Source organism: Schistocerca americana, chromosome 2, assembly GCF_021461395.2.
Source record: "Schistocerca americana isolate TAMUIC-IGC-003095 chromosome 2, iqSchAmer2.1, whole genome shotgun sequence".
Lineage (NCBI taxonomy): Eukaryota > Metazoa > Arthropoda > Insecta > Orthoptera > Acrididae > Schistocerca > Schistocerca americana.
In genome coordinates, this window is record NC_060120.1 from 704,015,009 (window position 1) to 704,033,281 (window position 18,273).

Below are 18,273 nucleotides of genomic sequence, written 5' to 3' on the forward strand. Positions count from 1 at the left end.
ACTCCTCGTAGTTCTGTTGTGATATTTCCACGGCAAGAAAAGGTGTAGTGTTGTTCACTTCACAGTAAAAACTGAACTAAATATTTTCTGTAGGCTACTTAATTTATTAAAGAGGATTGTTACTTCATCCAAGAATGTACAGTGCTCCGACAAGAAACAACACACATAAAATGTATGGCGTTATTCCCGTAATAGTCAAGGCTGAATGGGGTAATTTTATGTATACCACCGAATTTATTAAACAGGGTTGTTACTTCACTGTCTGTTCCATCAGTTCTTATAGCATTTTACTTTTCTTCTGATACTGTCCATTAGCTTCATTGTTTTATTCTCTATATGGCTGATAAATATTTCAACCTTTAGGCCACTAAAACGGCTTTTGTTGTTGGAAGAGAAGTAAATGTGTGATAACATTACACTGAGTAAATCTATCAACTCTAATATTTCTGATCAACTCATTGTTTTGTTTTTCTTCCTTTTTATCTCAGTCTTTCATCTACAGGCATACTGCTGTATAAGATTACAATGTCTAGGGTTAAAAATTTAGTTTCAACTGGTACAGTCAGGTCATGCATACGGTAAACAAATTGGTAGCTGTTCACAGAACAAAATTTATCGAATGTATGGCACTCATGCTTATTTCCTAATGTGTAAAGTAACTATGGTAGAATATTGATGTTTTTGTGCATCTTTCAGTTTTTTTAACCTCATGGAAATATTCATTAAGACTTTTGTTACACTTCACAGTTCGATTCGCATCAATTTTTTGTGGAAGGAGTTGACGCTGTTGTTAGGAGCATGGCTCGCTATTCTTCGAAGCCTGTGTACACCTACCAATTCTCGTTCGTTGGTCCCCTCAGCGCATACCCTGGTGGCCCAGGTGAGGATTAAACTTAATTAAATAGTATAATAAGCAAAATGTGTGTCATTATTCAATCATGATTTCCTCATTTGCTTAGATATTCAACTTACTTTATTACACAAAGTAACTCAATTCGAAAATGGTTACAAGGAATCTCTTATTAGACTTTTCCCTTTTCGGCCAGCCGCGGTGGTCGAGCGGGTCTAGGCGCTTCAGTCCGGGACTGACTGCTACGGTGACAGGTTCGAATCCTGCCTCGGGCATGGATGTATGTGATGTCCTTAGGTTGGTTAGGTTCAAGTAGTTCTAAGTTATAGGATACTGATGCCTTCCGATGTTAAGTCCCATAGTGCTCAGAGCCGTTTGAACCATTTTCCCTTTTCCTCGTTAAGAGAAAATTTGTATAGATCATCTGCTAAAGAATCTCAGAATATATTACAACATATATTAAGTACTACTAAATTGCTTGCACAGAATGAAAACTTCTTAGTAACCAGCATGCATTCTGAAAACATTGTCCATCTACAACCGAAAGATTGCCTAAAAAGTACGTGGTCGAAGGAGACGTTGTGAATTCAGGCTGTCAGAATTTTCTTGGAGATTTACATTCCGATTCGCTCCGAAAGAATGTACAGTACATCTATAACAAGGTGTTAAATAGTAATGCCTTCCTCCATAGCTGAGTGGACAGCACGGCGGAATTCCATGCAACAGGCCCTTGCTCGATTCCCGGTTGGCCAGAGATTTTCTCCGCTCGGGCACTCTGTGTTGTATTGTCTTCATCATCATTTTATCCTTATCGACAGGCAGGACGCCGAAGTGGCGTCAACTAAAAAGACTTGCACAGACGGCTGGGCTCACGGGAGGTGGAGCTCCCGGGCCGGCCACACGCATTTCATTTCAAATATTAATTGTAATAACACACTGAAGCGCCACAGAAACTGGTATACACATGTTCATTCAAATACAGATATACGTAAACAGGTAGAATACAGCGCTGCGGTCGGCAACGCCTATATACGTCAACAAGTGTCTGGCGCAGTTGTTAGATCCGTTACTGCTGCTACAATGGCAGGTTATCAAGATTTCAGTGAGTTTGAACGTGGTATTATAGTCGGCGCACGAGCGGTGGGACACAGCATCGCCGATGTAGCAATGATGTGCGGATTTTCTCCTACGACCACTTCACGAGTGTACCGTGAATATCAGCAACTCGGTAAAACATCAAGTATCAGACATCGCTGTGGCCGGAAAAAGAGTCTGCAAGAACGGTACCAACGATGACTGAAGAGAATCGTTCAGCGTGACAGACGTGCAGCCCTCCCGTAAACTGACACAGATTTCAATGATGGGAGATCAACAAGTGTCAGCGTGCCAACCATTCAACGAAACTCATCGATATGGGCAATCGGAGCCGAAGACCCATTTGCGTACCCTTGATGACTGCACGACACAAAGCTTTACGCCTCGCCTGGGTCTGTCAACACCGACATTGGACTTTTGCGAGACAACCTCAGCAACTCATGGTCCCTGTATGTCAGCAGGGGACTATTCAAGCTGGTGGAGGCTCTGTAATGCTGTGGGGCGTGTGCGACTGGAGTAATATGGGACTCTTGGAAGCCTAGATATGAGTCTGACGGGTGACAAGCACGTAAGCATCCTGTCTGATCACCTGCACCCATTCATGTCCATTGTGCATACCAACGGACTTGGGCAATTCAAGCAGGACAGTGCGACACCTCACGAATCCAGAATTGTTACAGAGTGGCTCCAGGAACACTCTTTTGAGTTTAAACACTTCCGCTGGCCACCAAACTCCCCAGACATGAACATCATTGATCATATCTTGGATGCCTTGCAACGTGCTGTTTAGAAGAGATTTACACCCCTCGTACTCTTACGAATTTGTGGTCAACCCTGCAGGATTCATGGTGCCGGTTCCCTCCAGCACTACTTCAGACATTAGTCGAATCCATGTCACGGGCCGCTCGGGATAGCCGAGAGGTCTTAGGCGCTTTGACACGGTTGTCCCCCCCCCCCCCCAACCCATCGGAGGTTCGAGTCCTCCCTCGAGCATGGGTGTGTGTGTTGTCCTCAGCGTATGTTAGTTTAAGTTAGATTAAGCCATAAATTTCCAAATTTTATCCATGTCACGTCGTGTTGCGGCACATCTGCATGCTCGCGGGTGCCCTATACGATATTAGGCAGGTGTACCAGTTTCCTTGTCTCTTCCGTCTAATACTGCATGAGTGACTTTGGCCTGGGCCATGTCATATGCAAGCATTGACGGAGTGGTTGACAGAAGCAGTTGTGCATACAGAAAGTGTGGTAGTTCCAACAGCGATACAGAATCAGGTCACTGCGACGAGGATCTGTCGTAATTATACCCTAAAGTAGCAAGGAATTAAAGATAACTGCAGGAGGTTGTCTGCAATGGGATCACACGACTATTGGCCACTCGGAGGCATCCATTCTGGGTGTTCAGACGTATGTGAGAGTGCGAAGTTAATAGCATCTGTGTATAACTGTTATGCTTATCGGCATATTTATACGACTTCAGCGCTGTCAATAACAATAATAATAATAATAATAATAATAATAATATGCATAAGTTGTCTGAAAAAAGGAAAAATTGTTTTTGTGGATTTTTGTTGTTTTGTACATAATCAAGTACAGTTTATGGTTAGAATAAAATATCTTTTAAGCTTTCGCTGCTCTCCGTTTCGGACTTTTGTGTAAGTGGGAGTTTACGTGGGTTCTTATTTTTTCGGACAAATGTACAAGATCTCTAATTTACGTATTAGCTAACGAATTCACTGCCAGGCTCAAAATCTGGTATTCTTTCGTTGCATCCTCAGAATAACTTACCCTTAATATACCCTTCTCTGTCACATGTCCGCTTGTAGTCGTGCTTATTTGATTTCGCCACATTTTCAGACAACGGATTTGGCCTGGGAGGCCGTATTACCTTTGTAGCTAACTTTTTCTGGTAATTTTCTTTTCGGCCAGCGCTTCAAAAAATGTTCAAATGTGTGTGAATTCCTAGGACACCAACTGCTGAGGTCATTGGTACCTAGACTTACACACTACTTAAACTAACTTTAACAATCTTATACTACGAACAACACACACACATCCTCGCCCGAGGGAGAACTCGAATCTCCGGCGGGAGGGGCCCCGCCATCCGTGACGTGGCGCCTCTAACCGCGCGGCCACCCCGCGCCTCGTCAGCGCTTGATACACGTTCAACAGAATTCATGTTGACACTGCACAGGAAAGCCAGTTCCTGTACAGTAAACAACCAATTGCGGAAATTATTAAATTCGACTAGTATTACATACCAATACCGCCATTTGACTAGAATATAAATGAGGCGCTGAGTGCCATGAGGGCAAAAAGGACACTTAAGCGAATATCAAAGAAACCAGTGAGACAGTTTTTCGTCAATATTAAGATATACATACAATGTAGACCTATAATACAGATAAGCCTGAGCCACCATAAGATCAACAGATGTCAGAAGCATGAATAAATCTAGTCTCAAAATCGAAGATGATGTGCTTTATGGTTCTCAGTGCCTCAAATGGATTACCAAAACTTAATTTACTATATCTCATTCAGAATCCTACAAAACAGGATTTTCTATTGCGTGAATTGGCGTATCTGTGGAGTGTGCTACCACCTAACGGGATTTGTTCCATCCTAACGTGGCTAAAAGGCTGCTGCAGTGTGCTACCACCTGGTGCCATTGACGTAAACTTGTCGTTGAATGGTAAGGACTAGCAGTGCACGCTGTGAATCGTGCACATTGTTTGTCAAATCTGTAAGCTCAAATTCAAATGGCTCTGAGCACTTTGGGACTCAACAGCTGAGGTCATCAGTCCCCTAGAACTGAGAACTACTTAAACCTAACTAACCTAAGGATGTCACACACATCCATGCCCGAGGAAGGTTCGAATCTGCGACCGTAGCTGTCGCGGGGTTCCAGACTGAAGCACGTAGAACCTCTCGGCCACTCCGGCCGGCAAATCTGTGAGTATTTGGCCCATCAGGCAGTTAAATCAAGCCAGTTGTATATGCTCACAACGTCCTTAAAATGTGCACGAGTGAAGGTGTGCTCCCGACCCTGATGCCAAATTCATCGAGCTTAGAGGGGCAATGTATCTGTAGCACAGCACGATGAATTTAGTGCCGTTAAGATTACTGCGTCTACATAACATTTAACAGCATTAGTAGAAAAATGACCAACAAATCCGCAAGGCGTCAAAAGGTAGGATTTTCACGTGCTCTTGTGCTCTTATACAACAGCCGCCACTGCACACGTCTGTTATGCAAATATGGAGTCTTCAGGTTCAACACTATACAGAATCTCTACAGCACACTGGTCTAGCGCCAGAGAGAGCAGACATAGCTACTGCTTGCAGGATCATACAGCCATGTCACGGACCTTTAGTCAGAAATGGCCTCGTTTCCAACAGACAGAGTTACAAGAGATGCACCAGCATGGACCAACAGCACAGTTGCCACTGTTTCGACTTTCCTTGGCAGGCAGGAGATAACATCGTTATTTTAGAAAGGTCTCGGTTCTGCATATATCATCATGAAGGACATATCCATGAGCGGGGCCTCTGAGCGGAACGAATGTTGCCATACCGTTTTCATCATCATACTGGCCTATCACGTGGCCTGATGGTGTCGGGTGCCATTTGGTAACAACACGATCATACCAGGTTCAAATAATCGGTATCTTGGCCAGCAGTGGTGACATTACTTCGCGTTAAGGATGGTCTTGGTGCTCTAACTTCAAGATCTCCGAGTCGTTATCTTTCTACACGACGATCTAAGACAGAATGTTAGCCTTTGCATCTTGACCTACATCGATACAGACAGTGTTCGACTGTTGTCCCAAGTAGCACATTCTCCACAGCTCTCACCCACTGGAATGTATGGTCATCGTTTGCCAAGAGACCAGCGTGCCACCACTCACCAGCCACTACAGCTGATGAACTCTGGCGGTGAGTTGACGCAGCAGGCGATGACATGCCCGTATCTATCAGCCAGGCTCAGTTCAACTCAGTGCCGAGCTGGGTTGGAGCCGTTGTTGCTGCCAGAGGGGGCAGCTCCGTGTACTGCATGTCACACCGTGTGTACGCCAGAAAATGACCAAATTAAAAACGTATTCTTCCTATTGTACCACATCCGCACAATAAATAAAATTTTGTAATTTATTTCCCCTTGTGGTATTGCACTCCTAGTAGCCATCGGTGTACATATAGCTCCAACTACGAGTGTGTCGTAGATCCGGTTGCCTCTTAATATGTACCCGCTTTGCAGAGTGGTGAAGATTACTCAAAAGTCAGTTATTCTTCAGTTGTTAACTTCTATAACCTGGAGGGCTAAGAGAGCCACGAGTCGACATCATCAATTTCGTGACATTCAACGAATTCACAAATTTAGATGGTCGATTTCGGAAAACTATCGGAAGTTCCACGAGGCTTGCAGTTCGACGTCAGCGGCACTTCCCTAATCATAGTGGTTCATCGTCATGTGCTAACATAAATTCAGTTTCATGTTAAAATGAATCAATTCCAAGTCTCACATTGGAGAAATGATACTGAATGGTGCTGTTGTACCCTCAAACAAGCGGCGAATACTAATTCCAGAAACTGGAAGATGACAGTAGTACCGGCGGTTTTCAATTGATAATTTCGTGCAGCGCAATACATTCAGCTTCTAATTCAATGTCTTTGTTATTAATAGAGTGTGATTTTTGCTAATATAAAATTATTTGTGAATGTAACAAGTCCGAACTATAAAGACATGAGTGAGTTCAGTCTCGAAGAATGTGTACACAGCATAAAACGAAAAGCAAAACTCAAGATTGTAAATACTTTGTTGTATTATAGCTACCAACCACCTGAGCCAAGTTCAGCCATCCATCGCTAGCCGGTGCTGCAGTCGCGGTAGTGCAGTATTTGGCAGTTTAAGAAATTAAACATCCAAAATTTCAGATGCTAGGAAATTCTAAAATCCAAGATGGTACTGGCAGAAAACAAAACATGCCAGACGACGCGGGAGGGAGGTAAGAAAGTCAATACTGCGGGAAATTTTTAGAAAATAAAAATGTAGTCACACCAAAAATTCAAAAATTCGTAAATTCTAGATGGCAGAAAAAAATCACGTGTGCTAGCGACCATTATGGTGCCATCTTCAAAATTGTCTCAACATTTTCAAATCTGCACCTTGTGCAAACGTATATGCATGAACTGAAAGAGAGACGATGTTCAAAAGTATCCGAATGATCTATTTTTTTCCTTCATGGCCTTAAATATGCAAATGATCTGAAATATGCATGTTCAAAAGTATTTATCAATGGGTTATGTATTAGGTGTAACTTGCAGTATTTCCATGTGTAAAATACACGAGCATTGTCGTCAGGAGCACACATCTGCACACATACAACCACCCCCCCCCCCCTCCCCGCACGGCCGGCCGGCGTGGCCGAGCGGTTCTAGGCCCTTCAATCTGGAACCACGCGACCGCTACGGTCGCAGGTTCGAATCCTGTCTCGGGCATGGATGCGTGTGATGCCCTTAGGTTCGTTAGGTTTAAGTAGTTCTAAGCTCTAGAGGACTGATGACCTCAGATGTTAAGTCCCATAGTGCTCAGAACCATTTGAACCTCCCCACACGCACACACAAAACAACACCACACACACACACACACACACACACACACACACACACACACAGTCTGTATACCATAACCTTATAGATTAACCAGCTCTTCTGAACGCCTTTAGTTCTGCTTCTGCACCAAACTTGATGCAAGGCACAACAAACCCTCAAATTAAATATTTCCCTCACCTAAACTACTCTAGATGCTTTTAAAGTGTCACAATGTTAATTGAACGTCCAAAATATCTGCAAAAATACATCATCAACACAAGAGTGCAATGTTTATATCAAGCGCATCACTGAAAATTTATGCCTAAAACATGGTTGTGAACTCTCGGATTAAGTGCCCCTATACTATGTTCGCATTAAAATTATTACAGGACACCTGTTTCTAACAAATAACATCCTAAAGAGGTAGCTGATATTTAATTTTAAGGCCCACATTGGGTGTAATGCATAATGGAACCTCAAATGTTCCCACAATTTAATTGTTCCCTGATGCTTTTTAAGTGTCACTATGTTAATTCAACGTCTAAAATGATTGCAAAAATTCACAGCTTCATCTCTTTTAGAATCTGAATGTTCTGTGTTACGTCAAACTCGACCAACAGAGAGCAATTAACCAAAGTGGAGGTGGGAAAGCAAGAGCCGCTAGCCAAAAAATGCACGATCCGCATATTAGTGAGTCCTAATGGAGTAGAGTGAGCAGTACCGAGACAATGATTCCTTTATAAAGATACACATGTTGGTGTTCGATGTGCAACACAACACACCCTCCAATGCGTTGAAAAGTGCGTTGAGATCGGTGGGAGACTTTTTGAAAAAATCTTGTAGGATGTATCAGACATCTGTCCCATCATTATTCTGTCCGCGATAGCGTCTACACAGCATTTCGGTAAGTAATATTCACACTTGTCTCCATAACCATTCATGGGTGTGAGTAGTCTTCAACCCGCTCCAGTTACGTAACATTCGAAAATCGGAATTCATAGGAATTTTTCGGTATTTTGTGCACGAACTGGCCTCTCTATTACACTGCTGGATAAAAATTACTACACCAAGAAGAAATGCAGATGATAAACGGGTATTCATTGGACAAATATGTTATACTAGAACTGACATGTGATTACATTTCCACGCAGTTTGGGTGCATAGATCCAGAGAAATCAGTACCACGAACAACCACCTCTGGCCGTAATAAAGGCCTTGATACGCCTGGGCATTGAGTCAAACAGAGCTTGGATGGCGCGTACAGGTACAGCTGCCCATGCAGCTTCAACACGATACCACAGTTCATCAAGAGTAGTGACTGGCGTATTGTGACGAGCCAGTTGCTCGGCCACCGTTGACCAGATGTTTTCAATTGGTGAGAGATCTGGAGAATGTGCTGGCCAGGGCAGCAGTCGAACATTTTCTGCGTCCAGAAATGCCAGTACAGGACTCACAACGGGCGGTCGTGCATTATGCTGCTGAAATGTAGGGTTTCGCAGGGATCGAATGAGGGGTAGAGCCACGGGTCGTAACACGTCTGAAATGTAACGTCCACTGTTCAAAGTGCCGTCAATGCGAACAAGAGGTGACCGAGACGTGTAACCAATGGCACCCGATACCATCACGCCGGATGATACGCCAGTATGGCGACGACGAATACACGCTTCCAATGTGCGTTCACCACGATTTTGCCAAACACGGATGCGACCATCATGATGCTGTAAACAGAACCTATATTCATCCGAAAAAATGACGTTTTGCCACTCGTGCACCCGGGTTCGTCGTTGAGTACACCATCGCAGGCGCTCCCGTCTGTGATGCAGCGTCAAGGGTAAACGCAGCCATGGTCTCCAAGCTGATAGCCCATGCTGCTGCAAACGTCGTCGAACTGTTCGTGCAGATGGTTGTTGTCTTGCAAAGGTCCCCATCTGTTGACTCAGGGATCGAGACGTGGCTGCACCATCCATTACAGCCATGCGGATAAGATGCCTGTCATCTCGACTGCTAGTGATACGAGGCCGTTGGTATCCTGCACGGCGTTCCGTATTACCCTCCTGGACCCACCGGTTCCATATTCTGCTAACAGTCATTGGATCTCGACCAATGCGAGCAACAATGTCGCGTTACGATAAACCGCAATCGCGATAGGCTACAATCCGACCTTTATCAAAGTCGGAAACGTGATGGTACGCATTTGTCGTCCTTACACGAGGCATCACGACAACGTTTCACCAGGCAACGCCGGTAAATTTCTGTTTGTGTATGAGAAATCGGTTGGAAACTTTCCTGATGTCAGCACGTTGTAGGTGTCGCCACCGGCGCCAACCTTGTGTGAATGCTCTGAAAAGCTAATCATTTGCGTATCAGAGCGTCTTGTTCCTGTCGGTTAAATTTCGCGTCTGTAGCACGTCATCTTCGTCGTGTAGCAATTTTAATGGCCAGTAGTGTATGTCTCATAAATATGTGACGGGACTCATGTTGGACGCTATGGGTGGCCAAATCATTCGCTCGAAATGTTCAGAATGTTCTTCAAACCAATCGCGAATTATTGTGGTCTGGTGGTATGGAGCATTGTCCTTCCATCGCTGTTTGGGAACATAAAGTCCACGAAGGATTGCAAGTAGGTCTCCAAGTAGCCGGAGGAGTCAATCTATCCCATGTAGACACAGTCCGCACCATTAAAGAGCCATCACCAGCTTGCACAGTGCCTTGTTTACAACTTGGGTCCATGGCTCCGTGGGTAACGCGCCCGACTCAAACCCTACCATCAGCTCTCAACAACTGAAATCGGGACTCATCTTTCTTACCAGGCCATGGTCTTCCAGTCAACTCGGCTCCTAATGTATACGTTCGTTTGTAAGTCCCAGATTGATTTCTGCTGTTATTTCAAGCAGTATTGCTTTTCTTTTAGCACTAACAAGTCTATGCAAAACTTCGCTGTTCTTTGTCGTTAAGTGGAGACCACTGGCCACTGCGTTGTCTGCGGTGAGCGGTAATGCCAGAAATTTAGTATTCTCTGCACAATAATTTTGACACCGTGGATCTCGGAGTCTTGAATTCCACAACGTATTTCCGACATGGAATACCCTATTACGCGTTCAAAGTCTTTAATTCCCGTCGTGCGTTTATAATCACGTCGGGAACCATTTCACATGAATTACCTGCGTACAAATGATAGCTCGGCCAATCACTGTTCGTTTATATCTTGTGTAAGAGGTACTACCGCCATCTCTATATGTGCATATCATTATCCCCTGACTTTTGTGACTTCAGTCTGAAGCCACGTAATCAGCATCTAAGAGCGCTGGGTGTCCCTATACGACTCCGGGACAAAGCAAACAGCGGAAACATGTGGATTCACCAACCCCGAAAAGGCGAAACCCAGACACCATCGGGTAAGATAAGGCTAAGTGCTTTTTTTAGTGACTGCATCGCGAGGTGGAATAAATTATGGTTGCAAGGCGAAGGAGGTGTCTCAGGAGCGTTCTGTTTAGATCTTTTGAGGAATTTACAGAAAGCTATCAATACGAAGCGTCGAAGACTATGTCCAGTGGGGTGCTGTTGCTCCTCGACAAATCCCCTATTCATCCTCGACAGGACACAGTCACATGTGCTGCTTCTTTATACAATTTTGTGCCTCCTGACATGGCACCAGTGCCTTCTTCTGTCCTCCGATGAAGAAACCATTGCTTGGGAAACATATCCAGAATGAATATTTCGTCCGTAAATGACGGCATTATGAGGGCTGTGACTATTGGTAAAATATACAAATAAAAGAGTTTCTTCGTCAGTGACTTGTTTATTTTGTCACTATACGTTGCGATGGTTCACACTGTCGTCTTCACGTGGAGAACTGTTCATTTATATAGCAGTTATGTAAATAAACAAGTCTGTACCTGAAGATGATGATGTGAACCATCAACACGCGTAGCCGCAAAATAAACAAGTGACTGACTTAGAAAGTGTTTTATTTTCACATATTCAGATTGGCCACGAGATGATTTTCGAGGTTGAACGTTCTCTGAACAGCCAAAATGAATGCTTATATAGCCAAGGTTATAACCTCATTCATTCTTTTATATACTGTCAAGGAGTTAGTGACACAATTACGCTTCATTACCACTGTGTTTTAACTTTTGCGTTTCGAGTGGACAATGCATCTGTCGCGTGACCTTACCCTGCGACCGACTCCCACACGTACCAAAACATTTAGTCTCGAAACAAGCCTTGAATTCAAAGTTTAACTGTTCTCAGTAACCCCTTCAATTAGAACTTACTGCTAAATTGGAAGTTGGCATTACTAACAACAACTTTGAGAAGACTATAATCGTGTTTAGACGTCTACATCTACATCCATACTGTAATTTGCACGTCAGATGGTACGTCCCGCTGTATCCGTTATTATGTCTTTCTTCCGTCCTATTCACATATGGAGCGCGGAAAAAATACGTGTTTAAAAGCTTCTGTGCTTGTAGTAATTAATCTAATATTATCGTCACGATCCCTATGGCAGCGTTGTAATATATTCCTAGGGTTATCGTTTAAAGCCGGTTCGTGGAACTTTGTTAGCGGGGTTCCTTGACACAAGAGTCTGTCGGTTCAGTTTGTTCGTCATCTCTGTGACACTCTCCCGCAGTTCAAACAAACCTGCGACCATTCGTGCTTTCCTTCCCTGACAAGGTTTTTTTCCATTTTATGCACCCCAACCAATAGCTGTCCAGGCAGCGAGTATGCAAACCAGCAAAACTCAGAGCACCTGAAGAAGACGGATGGGTCGGTCGTCGAAATGTTGTGCGTAGAGTGGAAATAAGTACTCGGCAGAATGACTATTACTCATACAATTCTAGATACGAGAGAAACTGAAAGTTCTTTCCCTGTAGCAGTTGAGCAGTAGTAATGTGTGGCATCGGTTGCTTCATGACTCTGTTGATATAGACGAAGATGGTTCAATAAGAAGCCTTCCAGCGCCATTGTTTTGGACCGCTACGGTCGCAGGTTCGAGTCCTGCCTCGGGCATGGATGTGTGTGATGTCCTTATGTTAGTTAGGTTTAATTAGTTCTAAGATCTAGGCGACTGATGACCTCACAAGTTAAGTCGCATAGTGCTCAGAGCCATTGTTTTGGAAGTACCAGTGACGAAATTATTTGGTCATCCTTTTTTTTCATTGTCTGGAAAAATCTTTCATCCGCGACAAATACGTTACTGACACGATTTAAAACTGCCCACTTATTACCACAGCTCTTACTTAACCTTCATAACAAAGTTTCGTCCACAATAATTAACATTTTAACTGTGCTCTTGAAAAGATCCACTGCACCACAACACTGCCCACAAACGAGTCAAGCTCAATACCTTCCGACCTGTTTCACTGTTGACATCATTTCCCAAAATTTTTTAGAAGGTAGGGGGTTCTAGGATAACATCTCACCTTAACAACAATAATATCCTCAGCAAAACAGAGTAGGGGTTTCAGAAGGGCTGCTCTACTAAGAGTGACATTTGCATGTTTTCTCGCCAGATTTTACAGATATTAAATAATAAAATACCGCTTATTGGTATTTTCTGTGGCCTATCTAATGCTTTTGACAGTGTGATCACATTTGTCCTTAGTAGCTCAACCAATATTGTCCGAGGACATAATTCTTCCTGTGGAGAAAAAAAAAAAAAGACGTTTGGGGTTCCCCAAGGTTCAATTCTGTCTCTGCTGTTGTAATCAACCCAAGCATACATTCAGAAACAGAAATAATGGTAAATACAGTAACTGGAAGTGTCATCGACTTGTTTTCTACTAATGGTCTCCCCCTCAATTTTAAAAATTCACAACATATTCAGTTCTGCAGATCTAGAGGTACTATACCAATGACAAATGTAACATATCGTGAGTGGAAACTTCAAAATTATTAGGTTCCATATTGACGGGAACTTAAATTGGAAACGGCATATTTTGTACTCACAGCTACAGCCACAACTGCACTTACATTCTTAGTAAATCTTGGGGAGAGACAAATCAGTAAGTTGACGTATTATGCATATTTTCATTCAGTAACGTCTTATGGATTAAATTTCTGGTGTTACTCATTTTTAAGAGGAAACCCTTCATCGCGATAAAACGTGCTGCAAGAATTATATTCGGTGCTCACCCACAATCATCTTGTAGATATCTGTTTAACGAGTTGGGCGTTGTGGCAACTGCTTCACATTATATTTCTTCTCTGATGAAGTTTTTTGTAAATAATCGACTACAGTTCAAAAGGAAGAATGATGCATATAATTGTGCATGATATACATAATTATACAGGTGGTCCATTGATAGTGACCGGGCCAAATATCTCACGAAATAAGCATCAAACAAAAAAACTACAAAGAACGAAACTCGTCTAGCTTGAAGGAAAAAACCTGACGGCGCTATGGTTGGCCCGCTATATGGCGCTGCCATAGGTCAAATGGATATCAACTGCGTTTTCTTAAAAACAGGAACCCCCATTTTTATTACATATTCGTGTCGTACGTAAAGAAATACGAATGTTTTAGTTGGAACACTCTTTTCGCTTTAAAATGTCGATATTGTGTTGATGTATGGCTATTGTGATCAAAATGCCCAACTGGCGTGTGCTATGTATGCTGGTCGGTATCCTGGACGACATCATCCAAGTGTCCGGAACGTTCGCCGGATAGTTACGTTATTTAAGGAAACAGAAAGTGTTCACCCACATGTAAAACGTCAACCACGACCTGCACAAATGATGATGCCCAAGTAGGTGTTTTAGCTGCTGTCGCGGCTAATCCGCACATTAGTAGCAGACAAATTGCGCAAGAATCGGGAACCTCAAAGACGTCGGTGTTGAGAATGCTACATCAATATCGATTGCAACCGTACCATATTTCTATGCAACAGGAATTGCATGGCGACGACTTTGAACGTCGTGTACAGTTCTGCCACTGGGTCCGTCAATATGGAACCTAATAATTCTGAAGTTTCCACTCACGATATGTTACATTTGTCATTGGTATAGTACCTCTAGATCTGCAGAACTGAATATGTTGTGAATTTTTAAAATTGAGGGGGAGACCATTAGTAGAAAACAAGTCGATGACACTTCCAGTTACTGTGTTTACCGGACGATGGCAGATTTTTTGCACGCGTTCTATTTAGCGACGAAGCGACATTCACCAACAGCGGTAACGTAAACCGGCATAATACGCACTATTGGGCAACGGAAAATCCACGACGGCTGCGACAAGTGGAACATCAGTGAACTTGGCGGGTTAATGTATGGTGCGGCATTATGGAAAGAAGGATAATTGGCCCCCATTTTATCGATGGCAATCTAAATGGTGCAATGAATGCTGATTTCCTACGTAATGTTCTACCGATGTTTCACTGCATGATGGAATGGCGATGTACTTCCAACATGATGGATGTCCGGCAGATAGCTCACGTGCAGTTGAAGTGGTATTGAATAGCATATTTCGTGACAGGTGGTTTGGTCGTCCAAGCACCGTACGAAGGCCAGCACGTTCACCGGATCCGACGTCCCCGGATTTCTTTCTGGGGGAAAATTGAAGGATATTTGCTATCGTGATCCACCGACAACGCCTGACAACATGCGTCAGCTCATTGTCAATGCTTATGCGAACATTACGGAAGGCGAACTACTCACTGTTGAGAGGAATGTCGTTACACGTATTGCCAAATGCATTGAGGTTGGCGGACATCATTTTGAGCATTTATTGCCTTTATGTCGTATTTACAGGTAATCACACTGTAACAGCATGCGTTCTTAGAAATGATAAGTTCACAAAGGTACATGTATAACATTGGACCAACCGAAATAAAACGTTCAATTCAACCTACGTTCTGTATTTTAATTTTAAAAACCTACCTGTTACCAACTGTTCGTCTAAAATTGTGAGCCATATGTTTGTAAATATTACAGCGGCATCTATCACAAAGCGAAGAAAGTGGTCCAACTAAAACTTTCATATTTCTTTACGTACTACACGAATATGTAATAAAAATGAGGGTTCCTGTTTAAAAAAAAAACGCACTTGATATCCGTTTGACCTATGGCAGCGCCATCTAGTGGGCCAATCATAGCGCCATCTGGTTTCCCCCTTCAAGCTAGACAAGTTTCGTTCCTTGTAGTTTTTTTCTTTGACGCTTATTTCGTGAGATATTTGGCCCGGTCACGATCAATGAACCACCCTGTGTATAAGAAGGAAAAATGATATTCAAAAAAATGTTCAAATGGCTCTAAGCACTATGGGACTTAACATCTGAGGTCATCAATCCCCTAGACTTAGAACTAGTTAAGCCTAACTAACGTTAGGACATCACACACATGCATGCCCGAGGCAGGATTCGAACCTGCGACCGTAGCGGTCTCGTGGTTCCAGACTGCAGCGCCTAGAACCGCACGGCCACTTCGGCCGGCAAAAATGATATTCATTACCCACATTAAGGTTCTCTTTCCCACAAAAAGGTGTGCTCAATAGTCCAACAAAAATTTTTGATCACTTAACCAGTAGCATAAAATGTATAACAGACAGCAAAGTAAAATTTGAAAACAAGCTGAGAAAGTTTCTCCTTGTCAACTCCTTTCCCGCAGCAGAATTTCTGTTACTGTAATGTTTAAAACTTGGGGTAGGAATTTCTCACTCGGATCTGTATGTGTTTTTTCTTTCTCTCTTTGTAAACAGAGAAAAAACTTACAAATGTTCAGAATGTAGTCACATGTATAATTTAGTTATTGATGTGAATGTAGAATTTCTCTTTTTACGTTTTTACGATCCATCGTGCAAAATAAATCATGAAACATGTAACTAACTAACCAAACAACTAACTAGCCCTGTTGTTTTCTACCCTCGGCCGCTACGCGCATTAACGTGAGCTAAAAAGCGCGCCACAGGAAAAGAGATACTGTTCTCCCGGCTTAGTTGATTATTACAAATCCGAATTTAATGTAGTGTAAATTGCTTGGTAGTATAACACTCATTTACAGTGAAATGAAGTGAGCGTATTCTATTTTATATTGCATTAGAATTAGTAATCCGTGTACCTTTACAAAATATTTACAAAGCATTCTGTCAATTGAATTCACAGATAGTGAAATGATGTTACGATCCTTCTTACCAGGTTATTAGCGATCTTAACAACAACGACATCCAAAAAATGCAATATTTTAGAATTACACACATAAAAAAAGGTTTTGCATCGCCTCGGTTCCGAGAGTTCCAGAACCTGTACCAAAAATTGGAACAGAGATCAACATTAACATCATTTCCGCCCTTTTGGTTGCTCATGAAAATCACACTTGCATGTTGTACCACCATACAGCGAGACCTTCAGAGGTGGTGGTCCAAATTGCTGTACACATAGGTATCTCTAATACATAGGAACACGTCCTCTTGCACTGATGCATGGCAGTATGTATCGTGGCATATTATCCACAAATTCATCAAGGCACTGTTGGTCCAGACAGTCCCACTCCTCAACGGCGATTCGGCGTAGATCCCTCAGAGTGGTTGGTGGGTCAAGTCGGCCATAAACAGCCCTTTTCAATCTATCCCGGGCATGTTCGATAGGGTTCATGTCTGGAAAACATGCTGGCCACTCTAGTAGAGCGATGTCGTTATCCTGAAGGAAGTCATGCACGACGGTGGCGCGAATTGTCGTCCATGAAGACAAGCGCCTCACCACTATGCTGCCGATGTGTTTGTACTGTCGGTCGGAGGATGGTATTCACGTATCGTACAGCCGTTACGGCGCTTTCCATGACCGCCAGCGGCGTTCGTCGGCCCCATAAATAATGCCACCCCAAATCAGCAGAGAACTTGCACCTTGCTGCACTCGCTGGACAGTGTGTCTAAGGCGTTCAGCCTGACCGTGTTGCCTCCAAACATGTCTCCGACGATTGTCTGGTTGAAGGCATATGCGACACGTGATGCCAACCCTGAGCGGTCCATTCGACCTGTTGTTGGGCCCATCTGTACCGCTCTGCATGGTGTCGTGGTTGCAAAGATGGACCTTGACATAGACGTCGGGAGTGATGTTGCGCATCATGCAGCCTATTGAGCACAGTTTGGGTCGTAACACGACATCCTGTGGCTGCACGATAAGCGTTATTCAACATGGTGGCGTTGCTGTCAGTGTTCCTCCGATCCATAATCCGTAGGTAGCTGTCATCCACTGCAGTAGTAGCCGTTGGGCGGCCTGAACGAAGCATGTCATCGACAGCTCCTGTCTCTTTGTATCTTCTCCATGTCCGAACAACATCGCTTTGGTTCACTGCAAGGCGCCTGGACACTTCGCTTATTGAGAGTCCTTCCCGGGACAAAGTAACAATGCGGCGGACGCCATCGAACCGCGGTATTGACTGTCTAGGCATGGTTGAACAACAGACAACACGAGCCGTGTACCTCCTTCCTGGTGCAATGAGTGGAACTGATAGGCTGTCGGACCCCCTCCCTCTAATAGGCGCTGTTAATGAATGCTTATTTACATCTTTGGGCTGTTTAGTGACATCTCTGAACAGTCAAAGGGACTGTTTCTGTGACACAATATCCACAGTCAACGTCCATCTTCAGGAGTCCTGGGGACTGAGGTGATGCAAAACTTTTTTGATGTGTGTAAATTAAAATGTTTGAAGACATTACGCTACAAGGTTTCCGCCAACTTACCTCTCGTTGGGAAAAATGTGTCCCTTTGAAGGGCGGTTATCTAGAGAGAGACTAACAGCAAG

The 18,273-nt window shown here is 43.5% G+C and overlaps 1 protein-coding gene across 1 annotated transcript in view; it reads left to right on the plus strand.

Moving 5' to 3' along the window:
* LOC124595292 (bile salt-activated lipase-like) overlaps positions 1-18,273 on the plus strand; it is a 37,922-nt gene that overhangs the window by 10,764 nt on the left and 8,885 nt on the right. The window contains exon 3 of the mRNA XM_047133976.1: positions 748-880. Coding sequence (XP_046989932.1) covers positions 748-880 — 133 coding nt within the window. The remainder of the gene's footprint in view (positions 1-747; positions 881-18,273) is intronic.